Below are 17,231 nucleotides of genomic sequence, written 5' to 3' on the forward strand. Positions count from 1 at the left end.
CCAGATGCACAAGGGGGCGCACGCGTCTGGAGTTCGTTTGCAGTGGCTGGAAGCCCTGGCGCGCCCATTCTCTCCCTCTCTCTCTCAAATAACTAAATAAAAATAAAGTTTTTTTAAAAACTCAATACAACTCATGGAAATATCAACTAATTCAGTTTGATACAAAACTGATGTACAGAAATCACAGTCTTCGTGAATATAAACAATCATTGGGAGCTTCAGAGGAAGACACCATGTAACATAGAAACCCAGGCAACAAGATTACTACATTGGGCCTGCTGGCCAGACTCAGGGCTGCATGCCTGTTGTCTCTCATCTCAGTTTTCAACTACACCAGAACTCTTGTTTCTTATGTCCCCTCACAGGGCTGCTAAACTAATGGCTTTATTTTTTTTTTAATTTATTTATTTGAGAGAGACAGACACACACAGAGAGATAGAGAGGCAGAGAGAGAGAGAATGGGCACGCCAGGGCCTCCAGCCACTGCAAATGAACTGCAGACACGTGCGCCCCCTTGTGCATCTGGCTAACATGGGTCCTGGGGAATCGAGCCTCGAACCGGGGTCCTTAGGCTTCACAGGCAAGTGCTTAACCGCTAAGCCATCTCTCCAGCCCACTAATGGCTTTAAACAGCACTGGTGGAAGACAATTTACCTCCCGGCTCCCACTCCTTCCCTTGACTCCAGTTTGGTCTTCTAGACATCTGAAGCAAATTATTTTTGTTTTGTTGTTGTTTGTTTGTTTGTTTGTTTTTAAATTTTATTTACTTATTTGCAAGCAGAGAGAGAGAGAGACAGAGACAGAGAAGAGAGACAGATAGAGAAAGAATGGGCATGCCAGGGCCTGTAGCCACTTGCAAACGAACTCCAGATGAGTGTGCCCCTTGTGCATCTGGCTTACATGGGTCCTGGGGACTCGAACCTGGGTCCTTTGGCTTTGCAGGCAAATGCCTTAACCGCTAAGCCATCCAGCCCTGTTTGTTTGTTTTTAAAACAAGCTGTCAGGTAGCCCAGGCTGGCTACAGATGTCATTTCTCTACTTCAGGTTCTCCAGTGATTTCTCATCTAAGTCCTAAAGCCCTAACACGATTTCTCACTCCCCCCCCCCCCCCCGCCACCATGTTACTGTGTTCTAGAAGCCCCAAGCTCAATTTTCTGGGACCCATGTGAAGCTAGACGCAAAGTGGCACGTATGTCACATAGGGCCTCTGACGATATGATGTAGAGGCAGAGGAATACAAAGTTCACAGGCCAGCTAGATCTCTCGAGGTTGTCCTCTGACCTCCACGTGCATGCTGTGGCAAACCTGCACCTATACACACAGACACACACAAATAAACAAAAAGAAATGTTAGGGGCTGGAGAGCTGACTTAGCGGTTAAAGGTACTTGCCAGCCAAGCCTAAGGACCCAGGTTCAATTCTCCAGATCCCATGTAAGCCTGATGCATAGGATGCCACATGTATCTGGAGTTTGTTTGCAGTGGCTAGAAGGCCCTGACATGCCCATTCTTTCTCTCTCCCTTTCTCTCTAATAAATAAATAAAAATTAAATGTTTTTTTAATAATAGTAAATAAATGTTAGGAAAAATGAGTAGCCATCTGAAAAAATAGTGAAATCATACATGACACTATATCAATAAAAGCACTGACTAGTTAAAGACTTGAATGTTTTAAAAGAATCCAAAGCAATACTAAAGGAAAACATGAGGGACTCTCCTTAAAACCTAGAGAGGGGGGCTGGAGAGATGGCTTAGCGGTTAAGTGCTTGCCTATGAAGCCTAAGAATCCTGGTTGGAGGCTCGATTCCCCAGGACCCACATAAACCAGATGCACAAGATGGTGCATGCATCTGGAGTTCATTTGCAGTGGCTGGAGGCCCTGACATGCCCATTCTCTCTCTCTCTCTCTCTCTCTCCCTGTCTCTCTCTCTGTCAGTCGCTATCAAATAAATAAATAAAAATAAAAGCCAGGTGTGGTGGCACACACCTTTAATCCCAGCACTTGGAAGGCAGAGGTAGGAGGATCATGGTGAGTTCAAGGCCACCCTGAGACTACATAGTGAATTTCAGGTCAGCCTGAGCTAGAGTGAGACCCTACCTCGAAACAAACAAAAAAAAAAAAAGCAAAAATAAAAATTTTAAACCTAGAGAGAATAGACTTTCTACTCATGACTTGAAATTTAGAAACCATGAAATTAAAGATTGACAAATTTAATTTCTGTACATAAGAAAGAAAAAGCAATGAGAGAAAACATCTGAGGAAAAACTGCTTCTGTGTATGACAAAAAGCTAATAATGTCTTAAAAAGCAAGGACTCAGGGCTGGAGTAATGGTTTAGTGGTTAAAGCATTTGTCTGCAAAGCCAAAGGAGGACTCAGGTTCAATTCCCTAGGACCCACATAAGCCAGATGCCCAAGGGGCCACAAGCATCTGGAGTTTGTTTGCAGTGATTGCAAACCCTGGCGCGCCCATTCTCTCTTTATTTCTATCTCTCTCTCCCTCTTTCTCTGTCAAATAAATAAAAATAATTTTTTTTTAAAAAAAGCAAGAACTAAGAAACCACTGGCTAGGAAGCCAATAATCCTATTTTTTAAAGGCAAAGGTTGTGAAAAAAAAAAAGTGGGTCACAGAAGTAAATACAAATGGCCTCTAAATGCTTAATATCAGTTTTGACTTTTCATCATGGTCAAATTCCAGATGTTTGTACCATGCTTGGCTAGCAATGCTGTAGGAAAGAGTGACTGAAAACACTTGCTGGAACGCCTCTTTTTAACTCTAAGGCACTGACTACCCATTCATGGCGTTAGCTCACCTCTGGGACTTTCATAAGAGATCTGTCTACACACATCCAGAGGTCTTGCACACTCAGTCATTAGAAAGGAAAGACTGAAGCCGGGCGTGGTGGCGCACGCCTTTGATCCCAGCACTCGGGAGGCAGAGGTAGGAGGATCGCTGTGAGTTCGAGGTCACCCTGAGATGGCAGAGTGACTTGCAGGTCAGCCTGAGCTAGAGTGAGACCCTACCTCGAAAAACCAAAAAAAAGAAAAGAAATGAAAGACTGAAATATAACAAAGTTTCATCAGTATGTACTAGTGAAACAAATGTTTTAAACACATGCAGTGGCTGGAGCAGAAAGCCAAGTATCCCACTTTGTTGCTCTCCACAGAGCTTGCCCTGTGTTCCAGCAATCCCTAAGTCAGCAATTGTTATCCAGAAACAGAACTCTGGGCTGGAGAGATGGCTTAGCGGTGAAGGCACATGCCTGTGAAACCTAAGGACCCAGGTTCGATTCTCCAGGCCCCACATAAGCCAGATGCACATGGTGGCGCACACGTCTGGATTTCGTTTGTAGTGGCTAGAGGCCCTGGTGTGCCCATTCTCTCTCCTCCTTCTCTCTCTCTTGCTCCTTCCCTCTATCTGTCATAAGTAAATATAAAATCTTAAAAGAAAACTCAATACTACATTTTGAGATACCATTTCATAACCATGCATGGGAATGTCAAGGCGCAGAGAGTCAGTTAACAAGTATTGACAAGGATGTGGACAAAACGCACCCCTCAAACAGCGCTGGGGAAAATGTAAACAGTAGAGCTGGTTTGGAAGATGGGCCTAGCCGTTCCTTAACTTATTGCTGCGGGATCCAGGGATTCAACTCCTGGGTAGATACCAAGACAGGTAGAAACATGTCCATAGGAAAAATATGTGTCTTCATGTGGACAGAAACATTATACAGAATAGCCAAAAGGTGGCACTGAGTTTCAGGGCATATTACCTCAAAATATGGCACTTGGGCTCTGAGAAAAAAACAGAGTAGACACAGGGAAACTTCTGACCTTCCCATTGCCCTCTCCCTGGAAGCAAGCCACAAAAGAATTCTCTGGCCTTCCTTCCTCTAAAGAACAGAAACTGGGATCCAGAGGCGTCCACCCTCTGCCCAGAGAAAGGGGAACAGAAAACTGTGAAGAAACAGCAGGCCTGACCAAATTCCCCTCGGCTGATTGCGGTTAAATCATACCTTTTCTTTCCAATTGTACTACAGCACAGGATGACAAAGAAGAGAGAGGTTCAGTATTCCCTATGTCTTTATTCCTAAACACTCTGCATCGTGCAAGCCTTATCTTAGACACATCTGTATGTGTCTCTTGTCAATTCAGCTCTTATTACAGGGCCTCAGCAACGAACCAGTGATGGGTGAGGGAAACGTGTCATTTTCTCCCCTCAAGTGGGAGATAACCCAAAGGTCCACTGACAGACAAATAAGGAAATAAAAACGTGTGTCAGTCACCAAAGACCGCATGTGACATGATTCCTTCACGTGGGATTCTAGAACAAGTAAAGTCATGCAGACAGAAAGGAGACCGGTGGTGAGGGAACCGAAAACAGAGATGGAGACTGAGAGCAAAAGGGCGGGGCTTCCTGTGATGAGAAGGTTCTAAAATTGACTCTAGGTCTGGTGACATGGCTTAACAGTTAAGGCGTTTGCCTGTGAAGCCTAAGGACCGTGGTTCAATTCCCCAGGACCCACGTAAGCCAGATGCACAAGTTGGCACATGTGTCTGGAGTTCATTTGCAGTGGCTAAAGGCCCCGGCGCACCCATTCTCTCTTTCTCTCTATCTGCCAACGCCTGAAATAAATAAAATATTTAGCAAAATTGACTCTAATGAAGCTTTGGCATATCCATGAACATATACTAAAACCAACTGATCATGCACTTTAAACAGATGACTGCGTAGTTGATCATGACATTACAAGTCTGACTTTAAAACATGTTTAACACATTCATGCACGCAAGACAAAAGTTTACCAATCTACTACGTAATCATAATGGTGCTGGCTATGCTATTGTTTAAACGAGACTAAGAGCAGTATATTTTTTTACTATTTTATTATTTATTTATTTATTTGACAGAAAGAGAGAGAGAGAATGGGCACACCAGGGCCTCCAGCCACTGCAAACAAACTCCAGACGCATGCGCCACCAAGTACATCTGCCTAACGTGGGTCCTGGGGAATCGAACCTGGATCCTTTGGCTTTGCAGGCAAACGCCTTAACGGCTGAGCCATCCGTCCAGCCCCAAGAGGGATATTTTTAATTGCTACTAGCCATAGTGAGGATTGACACCCAGAGATACCTTCACCAAACCCCCCTCACTGCTCCCATCCCCTCCCTTGATCACATTATTCTCTGAATGCCTATCTGGCATAGTTAGGTGTCACTCAGCCATTTTAAAGGCCTGCATCACCCACAAGGGATTTGTGCTACGAAGGATTTCTTGTATTCCCTTGTTACTTTGATCGCTCACTGTCCGCCGAGTATCTCAACACTGGCTTTCAGGAACTCTCATTGCCAGTCACTTTAGCTGGCAATTGAATGGCATCTTATTGTTTGATCTCCCTTAAGGATTATCCCTTTTGGGTGACATTAAGTCACACAGCACAGTGCTACACCCAAAATATACTCAGAACTTTAAGGAATTAGGGCTGGATGGATTGCTTAGCAGTTCAAGGTGCTTGTTTGCAAAGTCTGGTGGCCTGGATTGCACTCGCCAGTACCCATGGTTACAAAGTGGCGCATGCATCTGGAGTTTGTTTGTGGTGGCGGGATGCTCCTGGTTCATACTCTCTCTGTGTATCTGTCTCTTCCTCTCTCTCTCTCTCTCCCCTCTAATTTATCAATAAAATATTGTTTTAAATCTTTAAAGAATTCAACAGCTGTTTGTGATTCACCGGACTGTGAACTGTAACTCACCATCATATTTCCTGCTATGTTATATGCCTCCCCACTATCAATGCAATGAATATTCCCGAAATGCAGAGGGTGAGCTCAGTACCTTGTCATACTGGCAGACAATGACATTCTCTGTGTCAAACAGGTCTGGTACGTCCTGCTCACTGACGTCATCTTCTGAATTTAAAGGATCCTAAAAAACAAAATAAAACAAAACAAAAAAAAGGAACATGATCACATTAAGGAATTCCATGATGATTCAAAAAAAATTTTTTTTTAGAGATAGAGATGTAGAAATAAAGGAACTTGGAGGGCTGGAGAGATGGCTTAGCGGTTAAGCGCTTGCCTGTGAAGCCTAAGGACCCCAGTTCGAGGCTCGGTTCCCCAGGTCCCACGTTAGCCAGGTGTACAAGAGGGCGCACACATCTGGAATTCGTCTGCAGTGGCTGGAGGCCCTGGCGTGCCCATTCTCTCTCTCTCTCTCTCTCTCTCTCTCTGCCTCTTTCTCTGTCTGTCGCTCTCAAATAAGTAAATAAAAATAAACCAAAAAAAAATTTTTTTTAAAAAAAAAGGAACTTGGAGAAGACTAATAAAGTAGTATTTTGAAGTCAAATAGACTACATCTACACTTAATAATCACCTGATTAACCTTGGGGGAAGTTACTGCGACTCTCCCTATCTTGCTTTTTTTTTTTTTTTTTTTTTCTCATCTGTAGAGTGACAATTACAGGAAGACTCAGCATTCTGGGACTATTAAGTAAGATCACTCACATACGACACAGTATGACAGGAACATGTGTAACAAGTGAGGGCTGGCATCCCCTTCCCAATGCCGTCACTACCACGTTCCGCTCGCTGCAGTTATTAGAATTAGAACAGAAATTTTAAACTTCCGCATAGACTGCAATCTTAAGCCATTGCCCCCACATTCTAAACTTGTCTATTTGGCAACAACAAATGGGACTGGGGATGTATCTCACTTGGTAGAGTGCCTGCCTGGGGTGCATGAAGCCCTGGGTTCAATGCCCAGCACTGTGTAAATTTTTTTTTTGGGGGGGGGGTATCAAGGTAGGGTCTCACTCTAGTCCAGGCTGACCTGGAATTCACTATGGAGTCTCAGGGTGGCCTCAAACTCACAGTGATCCTCCTACCTCTGCCTCCCGAGTGCTGGGATTAAAGGCATGTGCCACCACACCCGGCACACTGTGTAAATTTTGCATAGTGGTACATGCCTATAATCCCAGCATTCAGGAGGCAGAGGCTGGAAGATCAGAAGTTCAAGGTTATTCTCAGCTATATAGCATGCTTGAGGCCAACCTGAGCTGCCTGCGACCTCATATCAACAATAGCCAAGAGCCACAAATAGAGAAGCTAATTCCTAAATACTGGTCTGTATTACAGTTTAAAGTTAAAGCTTTAAGTCACTGTGTACAAATAATTCTCACTTTTAAAAAAGAAAGACGTTATCCTTTTTTTTTTTTTGTGGTAGGGGAGAACTTTGTGCTTGTGGCTTTATAGCTATAATTTTTTTAACTTTTTGTTTTTTATATTTTTATTTATTTGGGAGTGACAGACCGATAGAGAGAGAAAGAGGCAGAGAGAGAGAGAGAGAATGGGCACACCAGGGCCTCCAGCCACTGCAAAAGAACTCCAGATGCGTGCGCCCCCTTGTGCATCTGGCTAACGTGGGTCCTGGGGAATTAACCCTTGAACCGGGGTCCTTAGGCTTCACAGGCAAGCGCTTACCCACTAAGCCATCTCTCCAGCCCCTAGCTATGATTTCTAAGCACAATGAATGAGTCTGTGGGATGCTGAGCGTCAGTGACAGATGAATGCACAACTTTGGCAATTTTCTCATTGTGGTTTTGTTGTTGTTGTTGTTGTTTGGGGCAGAGTCTCGTGTAGCCCAAGTTCATCTCAAACTCACAGAGTGACCTTGAACTTCTAATCCTTTTGCCTTCAAAGGCTGAGGTGAATCTCTGATATCCCTCCAGAAGGAACCATTTCAATTTGGGGGTAATGAATACACAACAAGAAGCAAACCTACCTATTATATAATGTATAACATAATATATATGCATCTACAACAACAATTTTTTTCATCTGCCCTAGGGAACGTGGTGAATTACATATAGCTCAGCAGTGAAATATATTCTACACTGATGACTGGCATACACACACATCTTGCCCTTGGGCATCTGAACATTAGGCCTTTACCAGCATATATCTGATCATGTGTAGGAATACAGACGTAGCCGTGCTTGTTAGTAAGTCTTTGGAGATGAAATCGGTAGTCGGCTGCTCAACTTTCACTTTATTACTTGACTAAAATCAAATCAAGTCTGTTCAAGGAGACTAGCATCTGTAATCGATCCGCTAGAAAGTGCCTTTTACCCTGGTCTCTACACAGTGTGTGTGGACAGCTGGCCAGGGACAGTGACTTTCCCATTGCACCAGTGACCGACTTCCCTGGATTTCCAAAAGCACTGCAGCGAAGGACAATATATCCTGAATAAAGAGAAATGAGGGAACCCAAACGTCCACAGGAGTTGCTTCTGAGAGGACCATGTGGCATTTGTGCCAAGTCCAGCTCATAGAAGGCTCTGCAGGATGACGTGCCCGTTGTTTAAGACCACTTTCTCCAAAAGTGGTCGAGCTCTACAGATGACATTCCGGAGGCTCTTTGCTCACTGGTTTCTGTTAGGTTCATTTGGTGGAAGGCAACAGCAAGAGACTGGAGAGAGAACTTGGGGAGCCAGAGTAGTCCTTCCTACTTTGGGTAATGTTATTACATATACCTCCACCTCCCTCCATATTCCCCTTCCATGGTGCCAGCTTCTACCAGGGCAGTCTCTGGGAGTTTAACTCTTTTACACTGGCTGGTGGTAATGGTTCTCTAGTTCTATATATATAGAGAGAGAGATGATACTATTTTCACTTAGCCTATTGAATATGGCAAATTACATGGATTGATTTTTGAATGTTAAGCTGGTGTTGCAATCTTAAATGAATCCCAAGTGGACATGAGGTACAAGTTGATCATCCTTAATATGAATATTTAATCAAAAACACTCCAAAATCACAAAGCTTTCAATGCTGGTGCCACAAGTAGAAAATTCTATTCCTGATCTCATGCAGCAGTCAAAACAGTGTAGTCCAAACACAAACAAAATGGATGTTTCACATCAGGTTACTTCGGGCTGTGTGTATGACGTACATACCTAACATAAATGTCATGTTTACACTTGGGTCTCCTCAGCAAGGCTCATTTTACTTGTAACGGCCCTTGGTTCTGAAGTATACTGATAAACAAATATTATAAATGAATAAGCCATGTCTCAACTTAATATAGGCAGGAGATCCTGTCCATTACAAAATCAGCCAGCACAGCAAGAAGTGTACACGTGATCTGGAGAGATGGCTTAGTCGTTAAGGCACTTTCCAGCAAAGCCAAAGGAGCCAGGTTTAGTTCTCCAGTACCCATGTAAAGCGTGATGCAAAAGGTGGCACATGCATCTGGAGTTCATTTGCAGTGTCTAGAGACCCTGGTGTACCCATTCTCTCTCTGCCTGCCCCCCTCACTCTAAAATAAATTTGAAATATTTTTTAAGAGAATATATACACTTGTGCAATAGTGACACATAGCCAATGCAGGTAATCAACTGCTCACAGATTGGACTTGAGGCTCACTCAGTGGGGAAGAACTCATATCTGGCCCTGAGAACCAAGCCAGATCCCCTAAGTTAGGAAACCAATGGGCTCCAGAGAGAACCTCTACCGATCTTTAACTAAAAGGAGTGGACATGCACATCAATGAACTTCTCCAACAACTAGGTCTAACCCCTTTAATGCAAACTGCTCTCAGTTTTGGTTGGAGGCTCTGTTCTGTCTTACAGATGGAGGAGAATACTGGGAGAAACCAGGGTATATCAATGCATCAAGAAGAGAGAGCCCGAAGCCGGGCATGGTGGTGCACGCCTTTAATCCCAGCACTCGGGAGGCAGAGGTAGGAGGATCGCCAAGAGTTCAAGGCCACCCTGAGACTACATAGTGAATTCCAGGTCAGCCTGAGCCAGAGTGAGACCCTACCTCAAAAAAAACAAAAAAAAAAGAAGAAGAAGAGAGAGGCAACTGCCTGTCAGGAGATGGGTCACCTCCCCCTTATCTGGCCAGGCCCAGAGGTCACTGCAGAGGAGGCAGTGACATGAATACCACTCTAACAGCTAGCCTGCGAACTAGTTTCAGGGAAACAGTGATAGACGCGATGGTCACTCAAACCGCATCAAAACAGAGATCTGAGGGCTGGAGAGATGGCTCAGTGGTTAAGCACTTGCCTGTGAAGCCTAAGGACCCCGGTTCAAGGCTCAATTCCGCAGAACCCATGTTAGCCAGATATACAAGGGGGCACATGTGTTTTCAGCAGCTGGAGGCCGTGGTGCACCCGTTCTTTCTCTCTCTCTCCCTCTCTCTCTCTCTCTATGCCTTTCTCTTTGTGTCTGTCACTCTCAAATAAATAAGAATAAAATAAAATAAAAACAGAGATCTGAGCCAGGCATGGTGGTGCACGCCTTTAAGCCCAGCACTCGGGAGGCAGAGGTAGGAGGATCACTGTGAGTTTGAGGCTACCCTGAGACTCCATAGTGAATTCCAGGTCAGCCTGAGCCACAGTGAGATCCTACCTAAACACACACACACACACACACACACACACACACACACACACACATCTGGAGGCTGAAGAGAACTGAAAACTAAATCAGATCCTTTTTTTCACCACTAAAGCTCAGGGAACGCTGAGCAAGAGGAGGGCAGAAAAACAGTAAGAGCCACAGAGTGGTTGGGATTAGCCCAAGATACAGTGTCCCCACGCCCTTGCTGAGACTGACTGAGGCCTCGGGGGTCCCCACAATGAATACCAATAACCTCACCAAAGAAGACCCTCAGCAGAACTGGGTAGGGGGAGGGTGTCTAAGAATATAATCTTTTGTATTTAAAAAATAAATTAAAAAGTGAGAATAACCCTCACCTCCTCCACGACGTCGATTTGATGGTCTTCAGCGTCGCTGTTGTTGGCAGTGGAACTCCCATTTGAGACACTGTCAGCGTCCTCCTTGAGCACTTTCAGGTCCCCCTCCTCCACCGTCCCTGGGAATTCGTTCTCATCCCCATCTCTTATGCTTCCTACTTCCTCACTGGAAGATGTGTCACCGGGCCCGTCGACTTGAATTATCTCATTAATGTCATCATCAACTACTTGAATGTTCAAATCCATCTCGGAATTAGAATTCTATAAGAAAAAGCAATGCAATAAGGTTCTTCAAATCAAACAAGACCTAAACAGAACATCGTACCTGAATTTTAAATGACGTTGGCAATTATTCTTTTAAGTATTTCTGCCTCAAGATGAGTCTCTCTAAATTGTGAGTTTTAGGATATCTCTAGCATTGCTAACTGAGAATAATTTTTGAATTGTAAGGTACAAACACACACAATCATTCGTAGACACCAAATAAGCTCTTTGTTTAAACATAATATTTGGCAGCTTTTATAGGCGCCACCTTCAATTCCACAGCACCTGTTGAATTTTAATTATTGCATGTGATTGCAAATACAGTATATGAATGAGTGAAAAGCGACAATGTATAAGGATCATACCAAGTTAAATGACCCACGCACACTAGGACAAATGTATTATTTCACTGAATATCAGTATTTAGCAAAATCAGAGAGACAAAAAGTAATACAGGCTTTCAAGGCACGGGGGTGGGGGGGAGACAAGAAGAGTATTATTTAGTGAGTTTCTGTTTGAGATGATGAAAAAGTTCTAGAAGTGGTGGGAGTGCACGGCATTGTCAATAGCGCCCATGCTTCCGCCACTATGCTCTCAAAGTTAAACACTTGAGGGCTGGAGAGACGGCTTAGCGGTTAAGCGCTTGCCTGTGAAGCCTAAGGACCCCGGTTCGAGGCTCGGTTCCCCAGGACCCACGATAGCCAGATGCACAAGGGGGCGCACGCGTCTGGAGTTCGTTTGCAGAGGCTGGAAGCCCTGGCGCGCCCGTTCTCTCTCTCTCCCTCTATCTGTCTTTCTCTCTGTATCTGTCACTCTCAAATAAATAAATAAAAAATTTTTTAAAAAAATTAAGCACTTGAGGGCTGGAGAGACGGCTTAGCGGTTAAGCGCTTGCCTGTGAAGCCTAAGGACCCCAGTTCGAGGCTCGATTCCCCAGGACCCATGTTAGCCAGATGCACAAGTGGGCGCACGCCTCTGGAGTTCGTTTGCAGAGGCTGGAAGCTATGGTGTGCCCATTCTCTCTCTCTCTGCCTCCTTCTCTCTGTCGATCTCAAATAACTAAATAAACAAAAAAAAATTTTTAAATTAAACACTTGAAATATTTTGAATGGTAAGCTCTATGTTACATGTATTCTACTCAAAAGGATAAACCTAAAAGGCATAAAGGAGATTTAGTCAACTGGTCACATAGATGCCTTACTTTGACCATTATCTTTATCAGGACCCAAGAAGCCTTATTGTGGTTTGAACACATACCTATTCTTTAAAATATTTAAAAATATTTTATTTATTTATTTATTTATTTAACAGAGAAAGAGGCAGAGAGAGAGAGAGAGAGAGAGAGAGAGAGAGAGAGAGAGAGGGAGAGAATGGCTACGCCAGGACCTCCAGCCACTGCAAACAAACTCCAGACACACGCACCCCCTTGTGCTAATGTGGCTAACTTGGGTCCTGGGGAATCGAACCTGGGTCCTTTGGCTTTGCAGGCAAATGCTTTACCCACTAAGCCATCCCTCCAGCCCATACCTTTTCTTTATACTCTTGTTTGTAATATCTCAATGCATCAATTTAAGGTACTACATTAATATATGAATATATCCAACTCGTTATTTGAGTAAACAGGCGAGCTTCTGGGATTCAGACCCATATGTATGTTCTCTATGGTAAATCCTCACAAAATACCCTAAGCAAAATAATATTACATGGGAAAATTAAGATTAATAAACATGCAGCTGGGTGTGGTGGTGCACGCCTTTAATCCCAGCACTCGGGAAGCAGAGGTAGGAGGATTGCCATGAGTTCGAGGCCACCCTAAGACTACATAGTGAATTCCAGGTCAGCCTGGGCTAGAGTGAGACCCTATCTCGAAAAAGAAAATTAACAAATGTGAAATTAATTAGTCCACATGCAATTAATTTTTACTACATTAAAAGTATTCCTTTATAGATGGAGTACAAGGAATCTCACACTTATGCAAAAAGTGAGTGGCTATCCACTCAAAATTAAAATCCAGGTTATACAGGTAAATCCTAATATTTTTAAGATGCAGATACTATCCAAAGCTGTCCAAAGATTCAGTACAATCCCTATGAGAATCCCAATAATATTTGAGGAAATAGGAAACTTAATCCTAGAATTCACATAAATCTTAAGAGACTCTGAATAACCACAATGTTGAAGAAGTAAGAGAACTCACATACCCTGGCATCAAACTTACTGCAGAACTCTAGTCGTTGGGTTGGGGATATAGCTCAGTCAGCAGAGTGCCTGCCAAACATGCACAAGGCCCTGGGTTCAATCCCCAGCACCACAGAAAACCAGGCATAATGATAATTGCCAGTAATCTCACACTTGTGAGAGGGAAACAAGAGGATCAGAAGTTCAAGGTCATCTCCAACTTCACAGTGAGAGCAGCCTGGGCTGCATGAGACACTGTCTCAATAAAGGAAAGGTGGGGCTGGAGAGACGGCTTAGCGGTTAAGCGCTTGCCTGTGAAGCCTAAGGACCCCGGTTCGAGACTCGGTTCCCCAGGACCCACGATAGCCAGATGCACAAAGTAGCATTTGCAGTGGCTGGAATCACTGGCATGCTCGTTCTCTCTGTCTCTCTTCTGTCTCTCTCTGCTTGCAAATAAATACATGAAAAATTTTTTTTTAATTTTTTTTTATTTATTTATTTGAGAGCGACAGACACGGAGAGAAAGACAGATAGAGGGGGAGAGAGAGAATGGGCGCACCAGGGCTTCCAGCCTCTGCAAACGAACTCCAGACGCGTGCGCCCCCTTGTGCATCTGGCTAACGTGGGACCTGGGGAACTGAGCCTCGAACCGGGGTCCTTAGGCTTCACAGGCAAGCGCTTAACCGCTAAGCCATCTCTCCAGCCCGAAAAATAGTTTTTAAAAAGGAAGAAAGAAAAAAGTCTATAGTCTACACTGAAAGCAGTGAGGGATTGGCATAAACATAGACTATGTAGCCCAGCGTGGTAGTGCACGTCTTTAATCCCAGCACTTGGGAGGCAGAGGTAGGAGGATCACCATGAGTTTGAGGCCACCCTGAGACTACATAGTGAATTCCAGGTCAGCCTGAACTAGAGTGAGACCCTACCTTGAAAAAGAAAAAAAGATGGACTATGTAGATCAAAGAATTAGAACCCCCAGAAGCAAGGCCTCAAGTATGTGGCCAAATGACTTTTCATAAAGGTGCTAGGACCACTCACTTGACAATGCATAGTGTTCAACCAAATGGTGCTGGGAAAACTGGATATGAAAGTACAAAAGAATAAAGCTGTAAGTCAGGTGTGGTGGCGCACACCTTTAATCCCAGCACTAGGGAAGCAGAGGTAAGAGGATTTCTGTGAGTTTGAGGTCACCCTGAGACATAGTGAATTCCAGGCCAGCCTGGGCTACAGTGAGACCCTACCTCGAAAAAAAAGAGAGAGAGAGAGAAGGAAGCTGCAACCTTGCCTTATACCACATTCAAAATAAACCAAAATCCAAATACCAGAACTATAAAATTTGAAGAATAAAGAAATATGGACAAACATGTCATTGAATTCAGCAATGACTTCTTATATTATATTAAAGATATAGGCAATGAAATTAAAAACTTTTGTGTATCAAAGGACACTAACAACAGACTGAAAGGGCAACTCATAGAACCTAAGAAAATACCTGTAACTATGTACCTGATAAAAGATTAGAAGCCAGAACAGCTAAACAACGGAGATTCAGCAACAAAAAGCAAAGATTCCAAATTTAAAATGGGCAAAGTCAAATAGACATGACTCTAAGAAGATATACAAACAGCCAATAAACACATAATAATACATTCAACATCACTAGAGAAATACAAATCAAAACCATAACATACTCCTTCAAACCCATCAAGATGGTAATTATTTAAAACAGAAATGGGTAAGTGAAAGAGACTAAATGGGGCTAAAGATGTGGAAATTTGGAGCCCTGTGCACCGCTCGTGGGGATATGAAATGGTGCAGCCTCGACCAGAGACAGTACAGCAATTCCCAGTAAAAATGTAAAATAGAATTGTGATGTGATCCATCACTTCCATCTCAAGATTTTATATCCAAGAGAACTCCAAAGCAAGGACTCAAAGACATATTTGTATGCCGTGTTTATAGCAGAATTATTCACAACAGCCCAAAGCAGGAAACAGCTCAAGTGTCCACAGGCGGAATAATAAATGAGCAAAACGTGGTATATGCATACAATGGACCATGAAAATAATGGAAGTCCTGATGAATGCTGCAATGTGGACCGCGCGGACCGCATGGTGCTAAACGGAAGGGGACACAAAAGGGAAATGTCCCTGATCACACTCATAGAGAGCAGCCACTATCATCAAAGGCGTGCAGGCAGGATGCAATATAAGCCAGGGACCGGGGAGGGGTTTACTAATGACTCCCACGTTCAGTTACCAGCTTGTGACCACGGTTTAAAATACTGGGCTTTAGCAGGCTAGGAGGGAGCTCAACCGATGAAATGTTTGCCTCAAGAGCGGACTGTGTACCATGCTTGTAATCCCAGAACTGGGAAGGCTAAAACAGGGCAGGTGCCTGGAATTCACACACACACACACACACACACACACACACACATGTACACACCAGCACACATGTCAACATACACACACATACGTGTGCACATCACACAGAGACACATACACACAAAACTAGGCTTTGACGAGTCAGGGGAAGCAGACTGCTGTTTCCAACAAGTGATGTGAAGCCAGTGAATATTTACGTGCAAGGGAAACAAGGGCGGCGAGGGTACTCTCAAACTCAACCTTGCACCACACACCAGAACCCCAAAACTAATAGATGGTTCATAGTAGTGGATCACAGGCATACACATAAAGCAATACGGGATAGTTTTGTTTTGATTTGTCATGAAGCAGAAGTCAAAGGAAAGAGACATGAAATGAACTTCACCGAAACTCACAAACTGCTCTCCCAAAGACAGTGCTACTTGATAAAAAAGGGAGGCAGGGCTGGAGAGATGGCTTAGCGGTTAAGTGCTTGCCTGTGAAGCCTGAGGACCCTGGTTCAAGGCTCGATACCCCAGGACCCATGCTAGCCAGATGCACAAGGGGGCGTACACATCTGGAGTGCGTTTGCAGTGGCTGGAGGCCCTGGCACACCATTCTCTCCCCCTCTCTCTCTCTCTCTCTCTCTCTCTCTCTCTCTGCCTTTCTCTCTGTGTCTGTTGCTCTCAAATAAATAAATAAAAAGAAAGGGGAGCCAATTACAAATCTCATGCGTGGCTGGCAGAAATGCACAAGTCCATACTTTGGAGATAATCTTTATAGTTTCTTACAGTTATGTGTGCCGTGTGACCTAGGAGTTTCAAAGTGTACATGTTGCACGTACATATGCACAGATGCCCTGAACATCAGTGTTTTCGGGGTCTGTGGCAGTTTTAATGGATGTCCCCTAGTAGATTCAGAAGTTTTATTCAATCTTGTAACGTGGCTGAAGGAGGTGTCACTGTGGGCCCATCCTAGGGCCTAGCCCTAAGATGTGTTTGGGGACAGTTCTGGAATTCTAGCCTAAGGTGTGCGGAGCGCAGTGTGAGCTCTGCCTGGGGTTACTGGAGGGTGCTGGCTTACAGTGCTGATGCTGGTGTTTATCTCTGTGTGGGCCTGGGGGAGAGGGCCAGCTTCTGCCATTATGGAACTTCCCCTGGATTTGTAAGCTTCAATAAATCCTGTTCCTCCCATGACCTGTGCCTGGTTTGGAAGTTCATCCCAGCAACTGAAGCTGACTAATACAGGGGCTTTCCTCACAGATCCAAAATCGAAAAACAACCCAAATGTCCAGGGGGGGTAAACTGATCCATTCATCTAATATAACACACAGACACGTGTGGCAGCGTGGACTGATCTCAAGTGTGCTACGCTAGATCGACATATCACACACAACAGCATTTATTCGGCATTCTGGAAAAAGGAGATCTATGCTGAAAATAACTGGATCAGTGAGTGGCATCTAGGAGCAGGGATCCAAAAGAAATTATTCACTACAAAGGCACAAGAGGGAACTCTTTGGGGTGGTGTAAATGTTCCCTAACTCAGTTGTATAACTGCCTGTTTGCCCAAATTCATACTGCATATCTAAAAACTGTATAACTTAGTAGGGGAATTCTATTATGTATAAATTATACTTGAATAAATATGACTTTTGTAGGCAAATTAT

General features: G+C 44.0%; 1 protein-coding gene across 1 annotated transcript in view; it reads right to left on the reverse strand.

Moving 5' to 3' along the window:
* Gtf2a1l (general transcription factor IIA subunit 1 like) overlaps nt 1-17,231 on the reverse strand; it is a 64,397-nt gene that overhangs the window by 2,036 nt on the left and 45,130 nt on the right. The window contains exons 7-8 of the mRNA XM_004660150.2: nt 10,755-11,015; nt 5,832-5,921 (exon numbers count right to left, since the gene is read on the reverse strand). Coding sequence (XP_004660207.2) covers nt 5,832-5,921; nt 10,755-11,015 — 351 coding nt within the window. The remainder of the gene's footprint in view (nt 1-5,831; nt 5,922-10,754; nt 11,016-17,231) is intronic.

Source organism: Jaculus jaculus, chromosome 18 (genome assembly GCF_020740685.1).
Source record: "Jaculus jaculus isolate mJacJac1 chromosome 18, mJacJac1.mat.Y.cur, whole genome shotgun sequence".
Lineage (NCBI taxonomy): Eukaryota > Metazoa > Chordata > Mammalia > Rodentia > Dipodidae > Jaculus > Jaculus jaculus.